Source organism: Ovis aries, chromosome 22 (genome assembly GCF_016772045.2).
Source record: "Ovis aries strain OAR_USU_Benz2616 breed Rambouillet chromosome 22, ARS-UI_Ramb_v3.0, whole genome shotgun sequence".
Classification (NCBI taxonomy): domain Eukaryota; kingdom Metazoa; phylum Chordata; class Mammalia; order Artiodactyla; family Bovidae; genus Ovis; species Ovis aries.
Window position 1 is genome coordinate 42,127,270 of NC_056075.1, and position 21,530 is coordinate 42,148,799.

Consider the following 21,530-nt stretch of genomic DNA (forward strand, 5'->3'; position numbering starts at 1 on the left):
CACTGAGGCCTTGACACCTGCAGGTACAAGAAGCAATTCCTGAGAAATCAAGTGCTCATGGATCGTGTGGGAGAGGCATTCCTCCAAGCTGGAGGGAAACCACAGGCACAGTTAGGGTGAAGACAGCCCACTGACAGGCTATGGGATTCAGAGCAATTTTCTCCACCTTTCTGAGTCTGTTTCTTCATCCGTAAAATGGGAACCCATCCCTTACCCTGTGGGGTTGTTGTAGGGAGTCAGAGAGGAGTGGTTAAGTTAGTGATTCTTGGAGACTCTGGCACTAAACTCCCAAACAACAGGTATTAGTTCCTGTCCTCAGTGTCCTTGACATAGTAAAGCCATTAACAAAGACCTAGAGGGCAAAGGGACCAACTAGCTCTGAGACTAGAGTAGTTCTGCGTGGCCAGGAGTCTATTTAGCTGTGATCAGCCTGCAGACGGTCTTGTTTCTTGTTTCACTGCTGCTGCTGCTGCTGCTGCTAAGTCACTTCAGTCGTGTCCAACTCTGTGTGACCCCATAGACGGCAGCCCACCAGGCTCCCCTGTCCCTGGGATTCTCCAGGCAAGAACACTGGAGTAGGTTGCCGTTTCCTTCTCCAATGCGCGAAAGTGAAAAGTGAAAGTGAAGTCACTCAGTTGTGTCCGACTCTTTTCGATCCCATGGACTACAGCCTACCAGGCTCCTCCGTCCATGGGATTTTCCAGGCAAGAGTACTGGAGGGGGTCCCATTGCCTTCTCCGTCTTGTTTCACTAAATACACTGAAATCTCTTATTTCTATTGCTATCCATGGTAGGGGAAATAACACAGGTTCTTGATGGGAGAATCTAGGAATTCAGGCAGTTTCTTAGAGAGAGCTTCACCTGTTGGAAAAGGGGGGATAAAGTCTTCCTGAGGGGACTTGAAATTGAAGATTATTCTGGCTCTTCTTGCTGTCTGGCTGGCTGAGGACTGTGTGATCTCGCCTGGTTGTAAAATAGGGATGTGACCACCTGGAGATTAAAAAGGATAAAGGGAGCCTTCCAGAGATGAGAGGGCAGACCCCAAGTGCCCCTCCTCCGTTTTCCTCCCCAGGGCCCTGGGTGGCTGTGAGGCTGGTGGGTGGTCCAGGGAGATGTTCAGGCTGCGTGGAAGTTCTGGTCGTCCAGGATGCATGGGGGACCGTGTATGACAACCTCTGGGACCTGGCCGAGGCTGCCATCGTGTGCCGCTAGCTGGAGTGTGGCCAGGCTGTGGCGGCCCCCACGGGGGCTCACTTTGGGGCAGGTTCTGGGAAGGTCGCGCTGGACAACATGAAGTGTGTGGGCAGCGAGAGCCACCTGGGGCAGTGCGTGCACGGGGGCGAGGCCAGGCATAATTGCGGGCACTGGGAGGACGCCAGTGTCATCTGCATAGGTGAGCAGCTGGCATCTCCCAGGACGTCACTGATTTTATGCCCCTTCGGACATCTCAGCCCCTATTCACACCTGTTGTTCATAATAAGCTGTTCATAATAAACCACACTGATGTCTTTCAACTGTCAGGTGCCGACGATCCACCAGCCCTGACTCCTGTCCCCGAGTCTGAAGATGCTTCCTCTCTGCACACACTCACAGGTAGGTCCTCTGTGCCTGCTATATTTGCTTTCAGCTCTATTAATCTTCCAGAAGTATTGTAAAGATACTTACTATAGTAAGTACAAACAAGTCAATCCTAAAGGAAATCAACCCCAAATATTCATTGGAGGGACTGATGCTGAAGCTGAAGCTTGAATACTTTGGCCACCTGATGCAAAGAGCTGACTCACTGGAAAAGACCCTGATGCTGGGAAGGATTGAAGGCAAAAGGAGAAGAGGGCAGACAGAAAATGAGATGGTTGGATATCACCACCAACTCAATGAACATGAGTTTGAGCAAACTACAGAAGATAGAGAAGGACAGAGGAACCTGGCGTGCTATAGCCCATGGAGTCACCAAGAGTCAGACGTGACTTATTGACTGACAACAAAAGATGCTTAAGGGAATAGCAGTTACCCACTTCCTATTTACTGTGCAAGGACTGCTGATAAGAACAAAAAAGGGCAGGGTATTTGGGATGCTCATCCATCACCTAAAATTCTTGAATGTTCCTTTCCTTTCAGTTATTTATGGGAAATCCATATTGTATCCCACTGATTTAGGAGCTGAATCTACTGTTAGTCAATTTGAAAAGGGTCCAAAGGACTTAAAGGTGTTATTAAAAGCAGATGATATTTGTACACCTGTCAGGTGGTAATAGCCAGGCGAGCTCCCTCCAATTGATGTTCACAGAGGCCACAAGAATGCAGAAGGCAGCAGAGCTCCTGGTGCTGAGGCAGCCCGTGTGGGCACCTCTCCCCCAACATCTGACTTGTCTGGGTCACCATCTTCTCTGGCAGCAGCCTTCAGCACCTGCAGGTCATTACTGAAGGCTGAAGCCAACTCCGTCGGCAACCAGTTAAAATTGAAACCAGAAATCAGTTCTTTACACTGAACATTCAGTTTGTTGGGTTAATTGCCATTTGACATTTTAAACACTGATTTGGTCCAACTGACCCCATAATTAGACGGCAGGACTGTGAAGAAAGCTGAGCGCCAAAGAACTGATGCTTTTGAACTGTGGTGTCGGAGAAGACTCTTGAGAGTCCCTTGGACAGCAAGGAGATCCAACCAGTCCATTCTGAAGGAGATCAGCCCTGGGATTTCTTTGGAAGGAATGATGCTAAAGCTGAAACTCCAGTACTTTGGCCACCTCATGCGAAGAGTTGACGCATTGGAAAAGACTCTGATGCTGGAAGGGATTGGGGGCAGGAGGAGAAGGGGACGACCAAGGATGAGATGGCTGGATGGCATCACTGACTCGATGGACGTGAGTCTGAGTGAACTCTGGGAGTTGGTGATGGACAGGGAGGCCTGGCATGCTGCAATTCATGGGGTCGCAAAGAGTCGGACATGATTGAGTGACTGAACTGAACTGAACTGAAGAAGGTTTGCTTGGATTGATGTTTTATGAGACAAAACGAGGTACAAGAGCTGCTCAAAGATGCCACGTTTGTCTCACATTGCTTGGGTACCACGCAGTCTAGGCAGGTTTGCCAAACACCTAGGGAGAGCTGGAGAAGTCCATTCATTGATATGAATGCTGCGTCTCCATGATAGAACACAGCTGGTTATTTCTTAAAAGGGAAAAAAGAGATGGCAGCAAAGAGATCCCAAAATAAACTCATGGGGACAGCACGGATGTGCCGACCATGGGGAATATTCTAAACCCTCATCTTAGAGACTGGATAACTGAGCTTAAAGATGGGGGAGAGGAGGTCTTCCCTGCCTAGAATTTTGTTTGTGGGGGAACCGGTGGAGGACCCAGTGCCTTGCATCTGAGTCTGACTTTTCAGAATGTTTTCATTGCAAAGATTTTCTTTCCCAACATGGGATTAGGAGGCTCCTGATTACGAGTGATGTTCCTGTTTGTACCTGTTTGCAGGTGCTGGCCTGTCAGCTACCATACCCACAACGGGCCCTCCCAGTCTTCACTCCACTCTCCCTCCAGCAGGTAATGCCTTTCTGTGACTTGGCCAGTCTTGCGCTTAGCATTTTCTGAGAAACTAGTGTATACCATGCGCAGAATTAAGTGTGTCCTTCAGTAATCATAAAGCAAGCTGCTATTCCCAGCATTTCACAAGAAAATAAACAGAGACCCAGAGAACACAGTGAACAGATGTCACTGCTAAAATAACTAGTCACACAGTCCTAAGTGGCAAAGGCTGGATTCACCCAGACCTGTTAACTACAAGGATCGTGTTGGTTTCACTGTGTTTTTCCTAGTGACCTGAATCAAAGCTACCCAGACAAGGAGAAGGTATGAATAAGGACTAATTGCTCACGCCAAGACTATTTGAGAAAATTATATGGAAATGTTAAGTATATTATTAAGCTGTCTACAAAGAGAATTTATTATAATAAAGGATATGATAGATACAATGTTAATTATTAATTCAGATTTTCCATTTTTCTCATCACTGTTTCATTTGGGCAAAATTGATCTCCTCAACTGGGCCTTCACATGAGCTGATAAACCCTCCATACAACCATTCTTGGCATATTTCCCCAAACCTGGTCTAGTACAATCTTTTCTTGTCTGGAGAATTTCATGACAGAGAAGCCTGGTGGGCTACAGTCCATGGGGTTGCAGAGAGTTGGACACGACTGAGCAACTCACACTTCTACTTTTTTCAGTCTTTTTGATTTTTGACACATAGCTGGGAGGATGTTGTTTCCATCTTACAGTTGAATTATAAGACAAAGTGGAGTCAGGGCCAAGCTTTGGAGCAGAGAAATTATGTCATTGTTCTGGGAGCTCAGTTGTGCCCCTGTGGTGAGATCCCTAAACTACACGCATGAAACAAGCCTAGGAATCCATTTGGAAAAAAACAAGCATCCTTTTTTATAACTAGTCAGACAATTGCTCAAAAAGAAGTAGCTTTTCACTATTGATGGGAGCTGCCCCGCTGCCTCTACTTGCTGAGCTGACATTTCTACAAGTGCATCTCCTGTGTGAATAGCATCACCAGGTAATCAAGGCATGTGAGTTGCTCAGTCCTGTCTGATTCTTTGGGACCCCATGAGCTATATAGCCTGCCAGGCTCCTCTGTCCATGGAATTCTCCAGGCAAGAATACTGCAGTGGGTAGCCATTCCCTTCTCCAGGGGATCTTCCCAAGCCAGGGACTGAACCCACGTCTCCTGCGTTGCAGGTGGATTTTTAACCATCTGAGCCACCAGGGAAGCCCAGTAATCAATGAACAAGTCCTTTAAAGATGACCTGGGACTATGCACTCCCTGCTCTGTTGGGCTGATTCATAGAAGACAAGTCCTCCCAATGAAAGCAAATAGAAAAGCCAAATAAAGTAAAGAAAGCTGCAAAGCCTATTCTCTTACTCTTGGTGATAAGGATTATATGACCCAGAAACACCATTTCTGAATAGTTTATTAGCGCCTACCCATGTACCTCAGTAGAGGAAACCTCCCTGACCACAGAGAGCTAGGTCCCAATGCCTCTCCTCCTTGTTCCTCCCCAGAGGCCTGGGTGGCTGTGAGGCTGGTGGGTGGTCCAGGGAGATGCTCAGGCCGCATGGTAGTTCTGGTCCAGGACACGTGGGGCACTGTGTGTGACGACCTCTGGGACCTGGCTGAGGCTGCCGTCGTGTGCCGCCAGCTGGAGTGTGGCCAGGCTGTGGCGGCCCCCACGAGGGCCCACTTTGGGGCAGGTTCTGGGAAGATTGCGCTGGACAACATGCAATGTGTGGGCAGTGAGAGCCACCTGGGGCAGTGTGTACACGGGGGCGAGGCTGGGCACAACTGCGGGCACCTGGAGGATGCCAGTGTTGTCTGCACAGGTGAGCGGCTGCTGTCAGTCCCTGCCTGGAGGGCTGCTCCTGTGGTCTCCCTACCCAGCCCTACACACACACACACACACCCCAGTGGCACACACACACCCCACAGCCCAGTCTCAGAATGTCAGTGGACCAGGCAGGCAGCCTGGCTCCTTCCCAGGTTGTTCAGCCACCCAACCACCCCCCTAGCTGCAGTGATTGTTGAATATGACTTATAGGCTGGATCTCAGCTCAGAAGTGGCTGGTTAGGTTTGAAAACTCTAAGCTGAACTTCAGTTTAGTTGCTCAGTCATGTCCAACTCTTTGCGACCCCATGACCTTGAATTTAGCCAAATCAGAATGTTCGGCATAAAAATCCAAATTCTTACATTTTGTGGCAAAAATAAAAGTAGAGGTGCATCAGGTTCAAAGCAGCAAACTCTCTTGTTCCATTAACTGACTGGACAGTCAGGTTTCTGGACAGGGCAGAAAGCCCTGCGCCTCTGGACACCAAACAACTTTCCTGTGCACACAACTCCCACCACTCAAGTCCCTTGTTTATCTTACCCCTGTGGGTCCTCATTAACGTTTGTGCGTGTGACTTCAGGGTGATGGACCAAGTTGTCAGCTGGTATGCCAGGCCTTCCACATCTGGGCCTGGTGACCTCCCCAGAACTATGTGTCCCTCTGGCTGGCTCTCTGCCCCCAGTCTTTCCTGATTCTGCCCCACTGGTGACCTGAATAATGTCCCAATGAATGATGAGCTCTCAGGCTGCACCTGCCCACCTGGAGCCACCCTTGCCACCTCCTGAGGCCCCCAGGGAGCAGTGGTCCCTGAAGATGTCCTGGGACAGTCTAGGTCTGCTGCCTGGCCTTGTGTCCCAAATCCCCAGGAAATGCCAGGCTCCTCACGGGCAGAGTCTCTGCCTCTCTTCCGCCCACCCCTCTCTACTTGTAGGATGTTCACAGTGAACGTTCTCCCATTAAGACGTGGTAACACACATAGTCTCTCTCCATGTTACAGGTGCTGATTCCACAGCTGCTCCGCCTACAGGTAGGGCCGGTGCTACGTCTTCTACCAGACTCTGCATGATGTGAGAAGGTCATGAGGCTTAGAGTCAGATCCTGGTTTGATCTGTAGCTTCATTCTTTCACTCATCTGTTCATTCAACCATGTGGCAGACTCTGTGCCAGTGAAGCACGGGGGCCCTGCAGTGGTCAAAGCCCTGGACCCTTCTTTCATGGGGTTTCCTCCCAAATGGGAGAGACAGCATGACATATGACCCCCTCAGTTAGACGACCACAGCCAAGACACGTCATCTCTCCTTCCCAGTTCATCTCCATTCCTCTTCATTAAAGTGGGGGTAATACAGAGAATACAGAGTAAGGTCATGGACAGAGTGTGCTCAGTTCCTCAGTCGTCTCTGACTCTTGTGACCCCAGGGACTGTAGCCCACCAGGCTCCTCTGTCCATGGGATTTCCCAGACAAGAATACTGGAATGGGTTTCCATTTCCTACTCAAATGGACCTTCCCAACCCAGAGATCGAACCTGTGTCTCCTGCATTGACAGATGGATTCTCTATCACTGAGCCTCCAGGGAAGCCCCAGGTCATGTATTAGACGATACCTAAAGATTCCAGGCACCTCGAAGGCACTCGCACAGCCATGGCTCCTTCCTCTGGTCATGTGCCCACCTAAAGGAGGGCATGTGGGGATCAGAAGGCCCTGAGCTGTTGGAATCTGATCCCAACTGGTTTCTCTTCAGCTGAATAACCATGGGCTTCCCTGGTGGCTCATATGGTAAAGAATCTGCCTGCAGTGGGGGAGACCCAGGGTCAGTCCCTGGGTCAGGAAGATCCCCTGGAGGAAGAAATGGCACCCCACTCCAGTATCCTTGCCTGGAAAATCCCATGGACTGAGGAGCCTGGCAGGCTACAGTCCATAGGGTCGCAAAGAGTCAGACACGACTGAGCGACTTAACCAAATTTCAGTCTCCATGTCATTAGAACAGGCAAATTGGATGCCATGCTCCCTAAAATTCTATGCTTTTGATGTTCTGTGACTAACAAGGAGAGAAGAAGTAGCCACATAGGTTAGCTGAATTAAGTGTACACCAGTGGGAAAGCAAAAGATGGTTGTCGAAAAACAGAGATGTAAGTCTTACAATAGAAATTGAGAGACACCTTACCCTCTAACATTTTGTTATGAAAAATTTCAGATATACAGAAATGTTTGAGGAATATAATGGTTAACTCCTGCCTGGATTCTATGATAAATTTATCAATCCATCAATCATTCATCAACTTACCTTTTATTGAGGTTTTATTTATGTGCCAAAGGTTCACCCCTGTTAAGGTCCAGTTTGATGAACTTTGGTGATTGGACACGGTTGTGTAATCACCACTGCAGTTGAGATACACAATAGTTCCCTTGGCTCCAGAGGTTCCCTCGAGCATTTCAGACCTGCTACCCTCCTCCCTGGCCCCTCCCCCAAGGATTTGCTGTTTAGGTGAAGTCACTATGCCCCTGGGGCAAGGGTAACCAAGAAAGAGGTGACGGCCCCCTGATAGCCCGCATGCAGCAGGCCACTTGGGGCTAACTGTCTTTCCTTTTGCAAAGTGGCCATGTGGCCCGTGTCAGCTTGTCAACAGGCAGTAACGCCATGTTTCATCCAAAATGGGGATCTCGGGGATGTGAGATCACTGACCTTAGCAGCATCATCATTATTCCTGCTGAATCCTGATGGGAGGCAGCTGCCCCTTGGAGTAGCTGTTCACCTTCTCGCGATGTTCTGACTCTTCCCTCACGTCACTCCTTCCTTTTTCCCCCATCAACAGCCTATGAGAACCTACTTCCCACGTCACCGGCAACATCGTTGGCCCAAAACCCACCTGCTTCGGCGCCTCCAGGTAAGGCCGTTCCTTCTTATCTTGTGTCTTTGGATGGGACAGAGGTGACACGGTCACACGCCTTTCATTGCCCAGCAGGCCACCCAGGCTTATTCATACAGCTGTCTCCGAGCTTCTCCGGAGCCTGTCATGAGGCCTTATAGCTCCAAACCATTACCTCTGCCACAGGCTATTGACCCAAGCAGATCTCAGGCCACAAGCCCCGGGGGCTGAGGACTAGGAAAATACTCAGCCTCCTGGGAGGAGTGGGAGGGTCACACTGCAGAGAGGGCAGAGAGCGAGGCTAGAAGGTGAACAGTCTTAACCTGGGTGTGATTAGCTTGGCATCAGTTCTCAGATTGGTTGGCATCAAAGTGAAATTTTGAGCTTCATCAACATTCTGGTTTCAATTGATCTGAAGTCTACATGCTTGCAGTCAGCAGTTTTCATCTGATCGGGGTCCGCTTCCTGCAAATACGACTTAGGATTCAGTGTCAGGCCTTTAAAGATGGATGTCATCAGACGCCTTAGAAATGCACATTGGCAAGGGACCCTCGTGGCAGCATGAAGGGTGTGGGTACAAAGCCACGGAAAGAAAGGAGAGCGAAGGTGGCAGAGGGCAGTCTGGTCCTCAACAGGCAGAGGGAGTGGCCAGCACCCTGAGACCCCTTTCCTCCCCCAGGAGGCTGGGCCCCTGTGCGGCTGGCGGGCGGCCACGGGAGCTGCGCCGGCCGCGTGGAGGTTTTCTACCAGGGTGCCTGGGGAACAGTGTGTGACGACCTCTGGGACCTGCCGGAAGCAAACGTTGTCTGCCGGCAGCTGGGCTGCGGCTGGGCCATGGAGGCCCCGGGTGAGGCCCACTTTGGGGAAGGTTCTGGGAAGATCCTCCTGGACAACATGCAGTGCAAGGGGCATGAAGAGCGCCTGGACGAGTGCTCCCACACTGGCTGGTTTGCCCACAACTGCGGGCACGGGGAGGATGCTGGCGTGGTCTGTTCAGGTAACCCCACTCCCTTCCCAGGCAGAGCCCAGCTGGGCCCTTTCGAGAAAGTCCTTTCCCAGGGACAGTGTAAGAAAATCACAGTTGAGAGTAAAGCAGGACAGGAACTTCCCTGGCAGTGCAGTGGTTAAAAATGCTCCTTCCAGTGTGGGGAACTTGGGTTCGATCCCAGGTTGGGGAACTAAGATCCCACAGGCCACAGAGCAACTAAGCCTGAGGACTGTGATTAGACAGCCTGCAACAAAGAACCAGTGCAGCCCAAATTTTGAGAAAAGAAAAGAAAAGAAAGCAGGATGTTTTTCACTGACAGCAGATGTTTTCATCTCTCCCACTTACAGATGCTGAATACTCAGTGGCCTTGCTACCAGGTGGGGAAGGTGGTGTTCACATGTGCGATTTCTCAAAACCTGGTGGGGGGCAATTCTGCAGGAAATTGAATGGGTTCTGTACTCTAAGCCCGTAGAGCGGCTAGAGATGTGGAGTCGCTGACTGTCCACTGGGAGAGAGGAAGAGCCCTTGGAAGTCATTTGGTCCCAACTCACCTTCTACCTCTTCAATTCACTGTGCATTTCACGCTCAGGAAGCAGATTCAAAATTTCTTAAACTTCTGCACAGCGCTTTGGGGTTGTGAGGGGCTGGCAGTGAGATGCAAGTCGGGAGTGGTTGAGATGAGAGAGGCAGTTATGGACACTTTCTACCCATGGGCAGCAGAAGGCTGATGGGCCAGACTTGGCCCAAGTCAAGGCTCAGTTTAATTTCTACCCTCTCCTTGGCCCTCTCTCTGATCCTGGGCATTTTGACCCCACACTGCTTCCTTGTTGTTGGTTTTCCCACCTGCTCTCAGCATTAGTACTGAGTTTTCCACACCTGTGCCCCCTCTCCTTTATCAAACCTCCAATCCCTTAATGCCTTGCCCTTGGCCAGCTCCTGGCCAAAGGGTGAGTCATGACCAGAGCTGAGTGGACAAGGTCTGATGAAACTTCAGTCACATCCCCTCCTGGACTGTCAGCCTCAGGAGGTGGGAATGGATTAGTCCTCAGAGAGAGTCTCCAATAGGAAGTTCTAGGCCAGGTGTTGCTGGCTAGAGAGATGTTGGGGACAGCAAGGAGCCACAGTGACCTTAGGTCCTGACCCACCATCTCTGAGCAGCACAGGTCAAAGGAAGCAGTCAGTCAGTGCCTCCTCCTGTACTTGCATTGAAGCCTCATAACTCCCCACACTGGGGTCATGGAAATTGGCCACAGGAGCCAGAATGTCCCGTCTTTAGTTTTCTCAAATTCCCCAATTAAAAAATATCTCATTTGCATTCTCCACTTCTCCGTATCCTTCTCTGTCCTTTCTTTTTCGTCTTCCTTTTCTCGTTTGTTTTGTCCCTCTCCTCTTGGGCTGGTATCTTGGGCTTTCAGAAGCTCCATTAAGCTTTTCTTAGCACCTCTTGGAGATACAGCGCTAGGATAACATGACAAGAGAATGAATGCATCCAAGTCGGAAAGATCTGGATCAGTGCGTCTTCCCTCCTGCACGTGACCACCCCCTGCATGCTCTGCTTCACCCCCAGAGACTGGCTCAGGAGCTCGGGGAGGGGCCCTGATGATGTGTCTCTTCCCGGCTCCTTGGCTGCTCCTTGTGGTTTGTGTCACCCCGGTGCCAGCCGATGGCCCCATTGTGTTTGATGACGTCCTTTGTGTTTGACAGGTCCCCCTTTGGATGTCATGGCGGAGACGGAGGCTGCAGGTGAGACCAGGTTGTTCTTGGCTGCCCTGATCATCGTCATCTAGCTCAGGCCCTAAAGTGATTTTTCGAGGAAATTGAGCAAAATACTACTGCCCTGTCTAAGTCACCCCTCTGAGCCTGCATTCTGAGTGACTTGTCCAATAATGAAGGTTCCAGTTCCATTTCTATTAGTTCAAGAAGGTAGTCCAAATGATCAAGTGTGGCCAGCCTCCCGGCATGGACACCACACATGCATTACAGACATGGGGCCATCAGCACAGCCACATTGCCAGGGCACTGCCCCAGGGCATCATTTTAGAGGGCTTTCACCACAGTGGGCACCTTCTCTGCCCTCTCTCCTTCTCTGACTCTGTCCTTTTCTGTTCTTTCTTTTTCATCTTCCTTTTTTGGTTTCTCTGGTTTGGCCAGTATCCTGGGCTTTCAGAAGCTCAGGATAAGCTTTTCTTAGCACCACCTGGAGTTGAAGGGTTAGAATAACGTAATGCCTGGAGGGCCTGGCTGGTCCTTCTGGGAGGAGCCAGCTGAGTGTAGGTCTGCTTCTTATACAACCAGGTAATCTGATGGAGAAAGCTGCTGCTGCAGCTGCCACCTTACATTTTGAACTAAATAGTGGACAGATGGATAGACAAACAGACAAGCAGGTGGAGAATCAAATGGACAGTGAGTGGACAGATGAACACAGAAAAAAGTCAGAGTTGGAGAGGCTGGATGACTCAGGGCAACTTCTTTCCGCTTAGTGGATTTTCAGTGGTCTAATTTCAATCAATTACAAGTGCTAGTGGGTAGAACACTGCCATCTTCATATATAGAAGCTCCACGTGAGCTTGACCTTAATTGTGAAAATAAAATAGTTTATTCATTATTACTTATAAAATCAAAGCTATAGGATGTAGGACACAGTGTAACCGAAACTGGGGTCTGGCTGCTCACTGCTCAGAAGCCAAGAAAGACAAAGTTGGTGGAAAGGAAAGTTTGCCTTATCTTGGATGCCGGCAGTTGGGGACTGGGGGAGTGGCACCTGTCCAAAGGCTGACTCCCCTTTCCCCAACATTCAGGGGGGCAAGAGCTTTCATAGGCTGAGGGACGGGGCTACATGCAGAAGCAACACAGTCAGCTCTGACCAGTGTCATCTTGATACAGTTACAAATTAATTCAGTTCAGTTCAGTTCAGTGGCTCAGTCGTGTCCGACTCTTTGTGACCCCATCGACTGCAGCACTCCAGGCCTCCCTGTCCATCAGCAACTCCTGGAGTTTACTCAATTCGTGTCCATTGAGTCAGTGATGCCATCCAACCATCTCATCCTCTGTCATCCCCTTCTGCTTGTGCTTTCAATCTTTCCCAGCATCAGGGTCTTTTCCAATAAGTCAGTTCTGCTCATCAGGTAGCCAAAGTGTTGGAGTTTCAGCTTCAACATCAGTCCTTCGAATGAACACCCAGGACTGATCTCCTTTTGGATGGACTGGTTGGATCTCCTTGCAGGGACTCTCCAGAGGGACTCTCAAGAGTCTTCTCCAGCACCACAGTTCAAAAGCATCAATTCTTTGGTGCTCAGCTTTCTTTAAAGTCCAACTCTCACATCCATACATGACTACTGGAAAAAACCATAGCCTTGACTAGATGAACTGGACAAATTAATTAGGTACAGTTAATTTTCAGTTTCGGGGGTCAGTTTGTTTCCGATTCCTCTGAGGCCAGTTCTCAGAACTGCGGCAGCTTCTGTCATGGGTACACTCTGCTCATCACATAGTTAACCTCTCCACCTGGTGAGGGTTTCAGTATCTATAAGACAGCTCACAGGATAGGGCTCAGAATATTACCTGCAGCCCTTGAGGAGGAACTAAAGGTCTCTGGCTTCGCTCACTGACTGCATTGCTATGAACTGCTCTCCTTTGACTGGTCTCCTTTGTTTCTGCAAGTTCTCCCTTCTCTGATTAAACTTAGTCTTTGGCTAAAGCTTTTCCACAGGCAAAAGGCAGGTGGAGTACATGGGGGATGGGCAGGCAAGGACCATAGAGTCCTGCTCCGTTTCCCCAGCACTGGGGAGTAACCAAGGGAAAGGTTCAGGCAGATTCTGGATAACTGCCCTACCCAGAACGCGCATGTCAGAGGCAAAATTCTCTTGAGATCAAGAGATACTGCAAACTTCAGACCTAATGCCATGTCCTAATTCCTAAGTTTACAAGGATTTTTTGACTGGTTTATACCTCTGCTACATCCTACGATGTACCCAACAAAGCAATGACCCATGAAACCTTTCAAGGGGAAAAAAAAAATGAAAGAAAAAAGAATGTCAACTATAGTGAACTGAACAATGAAAAAAACTGAAATTCTGAAATATCTCTCTGCTTTTAGGAAAATCTCAGTGTGGCAGAGTCATTACTAACTCATCTGGAGCCATCAGGAATCCCCCTCGGAACGAAATGCATGACAACATAACGTGTGTGTGGGAAATCAGAGCCAATGCATCTGACCACATACGACTGGCGTTTCCATACCTTAAGTAAGTCAGAAGGACTTGCCTTAACTGCACCGTGTGGTGTAAGATCCCAAGCATTTATTTCTTTGGTTGATTCCTGTAATTAAAAGAGTCTTTCTTTTTAAGTTTCTATTTTGAACTAACCGTTGGAAAAGACTCTTGAGAGTCCCTTGGACTGCAAGGAGATCCAACCAGTCCATCCTAAAAGAGACCACTCCTGGGTGTTTATTGGAAGGACTGATGCTGAGGCTGAAACTCCAATACTTTGGCCACCTCATGTGAAGAGTTGACTCATTGGAAAAGACTCTGATGCTGGGAGGGATTTGGGGCAGGAGAAGAAGGGGACAACAGAGGATGAGATGGCTGGATGGAATCACCGACTTGATGCACACGAGTTTGGATGAACTCCGGGAGTTGGTAATGGACAGGGAGGCCTGGTGTGCTGCGATTCATGGGGTCACAAAGAGTCGGACACGACTGGAGTGACTGAACTGAACAAACACATAAGAAGCTAGAAAAATAACAGAGTTCCATGTCCCCTTCACGCTTCTTTCTCCATTGGTGACATCTTATATACCTGTAGAATAGTATCAAAAACACAAATCTGATATTAGTATAATGCTGTTAGCTGGAATATAGACATATCAGTTTTCACCGTTTTTCACGTGCACTTACATGTGTGTGTAGTTCTGTGCAGTTGTATCCCATGTCCATGTCCATGTCTAGGTCCTCTGGGTTTCCCCCGTGGCTCAGCAGTAAAGAATCTGCTGGCAGTGCAGGAACCGCAGGAGACGTGGGATCAGTCCCTGAGTCGGGAAGATCCCCTGGAGGACGGTCTGGCAAGCCACTGCAGTATTTTTGCCTGGAGAATCCCATAGACAGAGGAGCCTGGCGGGCTACATTCCACAGTGTCGCAAAGTGTCAGACACAACTAAAGTGACTTAGCACACTCGCACGCATGCATAGGTCCATGAGACCACCACTACAATCTAGAGCAGCGATCCCCTACCTTTTGAGCATGAGGGATCAGCTTCATAGAAGACAGTTTTTCCACAGATGGCGTGGGATGGTTTCAGAATGATTCACATGCATTTTATTTATTGTGTACTTTATTTTTATTATTATATAACTCCACGTCAGATCATTAAGCATTAGGTGTTGGAGATCAGGGACCCATGATCTAGAAGCAGAGTGTGTGTTTGCCGACCACAAGGGGGTAACTACTTTGTCCTGCGTGTTTACAGCCACCCCTGCCCTGGCAGCCATCAAACTATTCTCCAGTTCTACGTAGGTTTGACATTTTGAGACCCTTCAGTCTATGGAGTCATACAGTATTCTTTTGAGATTCACTTTTCTCACTCTGCTTAAGGCCCTTGAGCTCCATCCAGGCTGTTGTCTGTATCAAGAGTTTGTATCTTGTCATTGCTGAGAAGGGTTCCATTGTGTGGAAACCAGAGTTTGTATAACCATTTCTTCCAGTGAAGGACGTTCAGGCTGTTCCCAGCCCCTCTATTATATCTAAAGCTTCTGTGAGCACTCATACACAGGTTTTTGAATGAACTTAAGTTTTCATTTCTCTGGGATTGATGATTGAGAATCAACTGCTAAGTAGTGTAGTATGTACATTAAAGAACATGTCAAACTATTTTCCAGAGTGACTGCCATTTTGCATTCCTTCCAACAACATATGACAGATATAATTTCTCCATATCCTAGCCAGCGTTTGCCGTGATTTTTTGTATTTTTGCTGTTTTTGTTCAATTATGTCTGTCTCTTTGCGACCCCATGGACTGCAGGCTTCCCTGTCTGTCACCAACTCCTGGAGCTTGCTCAAACTCATGTCCACTGAGTTGGTGAGGCCATCCAGCCATTTCATCCTCTGTCATCCCCTTATTCTCCTGTCTTCAGTCTTTCCCAGTATCAGGGTCTTTTCTAATGAGTTGGCTCTTTGCATCAGGGATATCCATTAATTTTTGTATTAGCAAAAATTTTTTAGCAAAAACCGTTTTTAGCAAGCAGGTCTTGTACATGTGTTGTTAAATGTATATGTTGGTGTTCCTTTTTTCTTTTTGGAGTGATTGTAGATAATACTGTTTTATAATTTTGATTTCCACATGTTTGTTAGAATATGATTGATTTTTGTGCCCATGAATTTGTAGTTATAATGAAATTCACCTTGTATACTTTGTATAGGGGTATGTGTGTGTGTGTGACGGGGTGTGAGAAAGAAAGCTTGATAGTATGAGTGTATGTATTTCAGCTTGATGGTTGAAGATACAGATTCCATGGAACCCTCAGACCTAATAAAACAGGAAAATTCAAGTTTTAATATTGTAAACTGTCAAGGTTGTTATCATTCATAGGTGAATGTTTATGGAAACTAACCTTCAGAAAAAAAATTATTTATTGCTCTCAACTTTTGCTTCATCAAAATATGACTTGGAAGAGACATCTCATCAGGCTGAGATGTGAAAACGGTTTTCTGATTCCTGCGTTCTGTACAAAACTTCACAATAAGGAACAACAAAATCAGATGACTTCCACAAAGCCGGCTGAGCCGATTTGGTAGTGCACCTCCCTCTCAGGCAGGCCGGCTGCTGAAAGCCCGGACGCAGGTTGTTTGGACCCTGGAGCCATGTCCTAGTGGCTGTCCGCTGGCTGGCCCTGCCCTTGGGCCCAGGTTTCAAGGTACCTGTGGCCTCAGGGTACTCAAGGCCTCATCAGGGTTATACCTACGATTCCAGGCTTCTCTCCCCTCTTCTAGTTAAAATCCCATTCCCAAGGGTAATGGCTCTCAGAAAAAATGGGGTAAAAGGAATCTACTATGTTTGGGCCCACCCTGGTGACTCAGGCAGTAAAGAATCTGCCTGCAGTGCAGAAGACCTGGGCTCGATCCCTGGGTTGGGAAGATCCCCTGGAAAAGGGAATGGCCACCCACTCCAGTGTTCTTGCCAGGAGAATTCTGTGGACAGAGAAGCCTGGCAGGCTACAGTTCATGGGGTGGCAAAGAGTCGGACATGACTGAGGGACTTCACATACACACACACACATACACACACACACACACATACGCACACACACACACACACACTATGTTCGAATGATGACAGCCTTTTGATCTTGCCCCAGCCTCTTGATAGCAGCAGAATAGTCTGCCTCACAGCAGACCTCTGAGATCTGCTGAGGGAGAGACTAAAGCTCCCATGGTGCTTGCTTCCCCAGCTTAGACTGCACCAATGAGTATTTTGAAATCCTGGATGGCCCTCCAACCTCAGCAAAGTCCCTGGGGAAGACCTGCTCTGGAACCTATCTCACCTACTCGTCGTCCTCCAGCTCACTGACGCTCGTGTACTACCGAAGCTACAACAACATAGGGAAAAACTTTGCAGCATATTATTACTCTGAAGCCAAAGGTAAGAAAGGGTGGTTAAGGGAAAACGATCTGGAGCTGGGCTGTCTGTCTAGGGACTCTGGGATTTTGGGCAAGAGACTCAGCCTCTCCATGCCTTGGTCCTGTCCCTGTGTAACGGGGAGAAGAGAGCCTTACTTCTTAGGTTTGCTGTGAGCATTCCCGGAAAAGATGCCAAGTAGAGCCCTCTGCACAGTGATGCACGTGATAAACACTCAGTAATTGGCAGCCTCATCACGGGCTGTTCTTTCTCATGTAACCATCTGATGGCAGGCAGCCCACTAGGAAGCCACTGCTGAAGTTACTGTGAGTACTAGGTGGGTGTCTACAGAAGAAGGTGTGATCCCAGCCTAAGGGAGTCTCATGTACAACCTAGAAGTACTTCAAGACAAACACATGGCATAATTCAAGGACAAATAAAGCATGGTGGCGCTAGTGGTAAAGAACCCACCTGCCAGTGCAGAAGATGTAAGAGATGCGAGTTCAGTCCCTGGGTCGGGAAGATCCCCTGGAGAAGGGCACGGCCACTCACTCCAGCATTCTTGCCTGGAGAATCCCGTGGACAGAGGAGTTGTCCCGAGGACATGCTGCGATGGGTCCTGTACTGTTTACCACAAAGAGGAAAGAGTCTGAACTGGTGAAGAGTTCCAGCATCCTCTGTGTCCAGGAAGCTGCTCATAAATCTCTGTAATCTTAGCAAGTGCCAGGGGGTCTCACTGAGTGAGCTCGGGGAACATGCTGTTAAACACAAAGGAGATACTCTGGGGCACAAGGTGGGCCAGGGGAAGTCACTGGGATTGGCATTTAACAATTGCTGATGATGGTCCTCTTGTATTTGCAGACGCTGTTTCACAGACCCCACATCTAATCAGTGAGTCACCTTTCCTGGCATTATTGAATCTTCATTCCATGTTCATGTTTATTCCCTTGTCCCTGCTCCTGGTGATTTTACTGTCATAGTCTGCCCTCTCTTATACATGTTGCCTAATTTCCTTTATAAATCCACCTTATTTGTGAGAGTCTGTCTACACAAGTTACGCAAGTATGAAGACAGTTAGTAGAACTAAGTTACACACATTAACCACTGGGTACTGTATATTGATAAATTATCCACTTGATTTCCTTAATTCCTTGTTTTTATCAAAGACAATGAAAGGCGTCTAATCAGACACTCCACATGCAGGGAAAGTTAATAACAAAAACCTAAAGCAGAAGCTTACAGAAGAAAGAGCTGTTTTCCCCAGAAGAGCCCTGATGGCGAATGTATTTTAACACAAAATGGCACAATGTAAATGCCAGATTTCCATGGCTGGGCAGAGGAGGGAATATCACTTCCGCTGGATCTCACAGCCCTGCCGACATCGAGACTCACCTGTAAGGAGAATTTGACTTCGGAGGTCACAGAGTATATGGACGATAGGAAAAATGAATCAGCCAGAATTTTGGCATTTAGTGGAGACTAAACTCAGACTTGTCTGCATCCTCCCATTTTACTCAAGGGTGTCTTCTTGTATCCACAGCAATCCCAACAGCAACACCCAGAATGGTAACAGCAAGACCAGGTAAGCCATGGAACACACGCACACACCCATTGTCCTTGCCTCTGGGTGGCTGTGTTTATGTCTTCATCTGTAACTGCTTCGTAGGCAGAGGCTGGACCGACTGCAAGTGGTTCGTCTACTTGCAAATATTTGCCGGCTGACCCTGTGCAGACTTTGCAGGGCCATTCACAGCTCTTGGGATCTTTTGGCTCTAGGATCCTAGGATGAGCAGAATTCATTTTTTCAGCACTTTTCGGAGTCATCAAAGTCCAAGGAACTTATAAGCACCCTCCAGTGGGTTTCTGCCGTTTCTTTCTACGGCCTGTCCTGCTCATTGTTATCCTCACACCTCTATCACTAATACACTTATTCCAAGTGAGTAGAGTGCCAGACGCATTCCAGGGGCAGTGAGCTAGAATAGCAGAGAGAAGAAAAATAGTGAACTTCGGAATCAGGAGAACGAGTTGTGATCAGCTACTGACCGGACACGGGATTTAGGCTAAGTCACTTTGCTTCTCTGGGCTTCCTCAGTGGCTCACCCGTAAAGTATCTGCCTGCAAAGCAGGAGCCGTAGGAGCTGCAGGTTTGATCTCTGGATCAGGAGGATCCCCTGGAGAAGGAAACGGCAACCCACTCCAGTCTCCTCATCTGGAAAATCCCATGGACAGAGAAGCCAGACAGGCTGTAGTCCATGGTGTCACAAAGAGCAGGACACGACAGAAGCAACTTAGCATGCACGCGTGCACTTTGCTTCTCCAGCCATCAGTGTCCTCAGAGATAAAAGTGGCTTATCTTCCTGAGTTACTATGAAGTTGTAGGTGGACACACAAACACATATACACACACAAAAGCACTTCAGAAAATCACAAATCCCTGCGCAAGTTATTCTGTTTTTCTGCATTTAGCCAACACAGGTTGGCATGTAGCTCTGGCCCAATAGATGTTCATTTAATGCATGTTTTAGGCTAAATGTTGTTTTGACAGTTTTAGTGACTTTAGTGTCACTTTAGTGACATTTTTTTCTTTTACTTTCGTGACTAGTTGACTGACCTTTTACTGAGTTCTCCATCCCGAGCAGTCGTGTGGGGTGAGGAGCTCAGCTAGCCTCAGAGGAGTGAGCATGTGCCCAGGAGGCTAAGCTCACCCAGTCTCTGTCTGCAGGGGACTGGCCGGAGCTGCGGCTGGTGGGCGGCTCAGGACGCTGCTCAGGACGCGTGGAGGTCCTGCACCAGGGGGCCTGGGGCACTGTGTGCGATGACCTGTGGGACCTGAACGAAGCCGAGGTCGTGTGCCGGCAGCTGGGGTGTGGTCGGGCCGTGTCCGCCCTCGGGAAGGCCCACTTCGGCCCGGGCTCTGGAGACATCTTCCTGGATAACCTGCAATGCGCTGGGGCGGAGCGCTACCTGGGCCAGTGTGCCCATTCGGGCTGGTCGGAGCACAACTGTGGCCACCACGAGGACGCTGGGGTCATCTGCTCAGGTAGCCTCTCCTCCTCCCGCCGGTCACCACCCAAGTGCCTCAGGACCACCCTGATAGAATTCAGAGTCAGCCAGGGACAAAGACGGGCTTCCCTGGTGGCTCTGCGCTTAAGAACCTGCCTGCCAAGCACGAGATGCAGGATCAATCCCTGGGTTGGGACAGTCTCCTGGAGAAGGAGCCAGCAACCCACTCCAGTATTCCTGCCTGGGAAATCCCATGGACCTGGAGGCCACAGTCCATGGGGTTGCAAGAGTTGGACAGGACTTAGAAACTAAACCGCCACCACCAGGGTTGAAGACAAGATCCTCAAACATATAGCATTTGATGTTTGCTTTATCCCTTTAGGGCTTCCCTGTGGCTCAGCTGGTAAAGAATCTACCTGCAATGCAGGAGACCTGGGTTGGATCCCTGGGTTGGGAAGATACCCTGGAGAAGGGAACAGCTACTCACTCCAGTATTCTGGCCTGGAGAATTCCATGGACTATATAGTCCATGGGGTCACAAAGTGTTGGACACAGCTAAACCACTTCACTTCACTTCACTTATCCCTTCTAAGTTGGTTGAACAAATAAGATTTTAACTGATTCCCAGAATAAAATCTTAAAATTTTCTAATTTGAGAGTAAGAATTACCAAAGGAATGTGTACCTTACTGCATACAGACATATGAAAAAAACATGATTAATTATGGGGATTTTTAAGGAGTATTTGTAAAGGTCTTCGTTTAAAGGGGCAGCCAATGTGTTAAGTCTAAGGAAGACTGCAGAGCTGGGCAGACTTGAGTCTGGATCTCTGAGCTGGTGATGACACTCAGACAGCATCTGAGCAACTTTTAAGTTCTTGGAGCCTCAGTTTCTTCATCTGTAAAATGAGGAGACTGCTTGTTTTCTGGCAGGATTGCTGAAAGGGCTCCTTCAAGCTGTCTTTTGGATAGCACCTGCAGAGTATCAGTACCTGACAAAGGGCTGCATTTTGGGCAGTTTTTACACCATTTTCCTCACTCAGTCGTCTAACACCAGAGAATCAGTAAACTAAAATGGCTGATTTTAATTGCCTTGTGACAGCTTTTCAAAGTACTTTGGGATAGAGACTCCCACAGCGGTCTAGAGGTTAAAACTTCACCTTCCAGGTCAAAGCTCCGATCCCACATGCCTTGTGGCCAAAAAAACAACACATAAAACAGAAGCGATATTGTAACAAATTCAATAAAGACTTAAAAAATGGTCCACATTAAATATATATATATATATATATATATATATATATATATCTCTTTAGGTGTGAACAGCTAGAAGTGAGTTAATCACCTCTGGAAGGTCTAGTAATAGCCCTTTCCAATAGCGAGATAATCTCTGTAAACCAGCAGCTGTAATACCTGGTGTGATTCGAGAGATTTGGTAACTAGAACTTGAAAGAGCCCTTGTTCATAGACATGCCACATGAGACGGAGTTGGTGTCTGGGACTTTTAACTGGTTGTTGTCGTTCCGTCACTAAGTCATGTACGATTCTTTGCAACCCCGTGGACTGCAGCACGCCAGGCTTCCCTGTCCTTCACTCTCCCGAATTCATGTCCACTGAATCAGTAGTGCTGTCTAACCATCTCATCCTCTGCTGCCCTCTTCTCTTTTTGCCTT

The 21,530-nt window shown here is 48.4% G+C and overlaps 1 protein-coding gene across 1 annotated transcript in view; it reads left to right on the plus strand.

Moving 5' to 3' along the window:
* Positions 1 to 1,290: 1,290 nt before the first annotated feature.
* The window catches only part of LOC101102109 (deleted in malignant brain tumors 1 protein), a 75,183-nt gene continuing 54,943 nt past the window's right edge, over positions 1,291 to 21,530 (plus strand). The window contains 6 exon segments of the mRNA XM_042238611.1: positions 1,291 to 1,393; positions 1,522 to 1,593; positions 5,073 to 5,183; positions 8,945 to 9,277; positions 12,340 to 12,383; positions 19,566 to 19,961. Of these exon segments, the coding sequence (XP_042094545.1) occupies positions 1,291 to 1,393; positions 1,522 to 1,593; positions 5,073 to 5,183; positions 8,945 to 9,277; positions 12,340 to 12,383; positions 19,566 to 19,961 (1,059 nt within the window).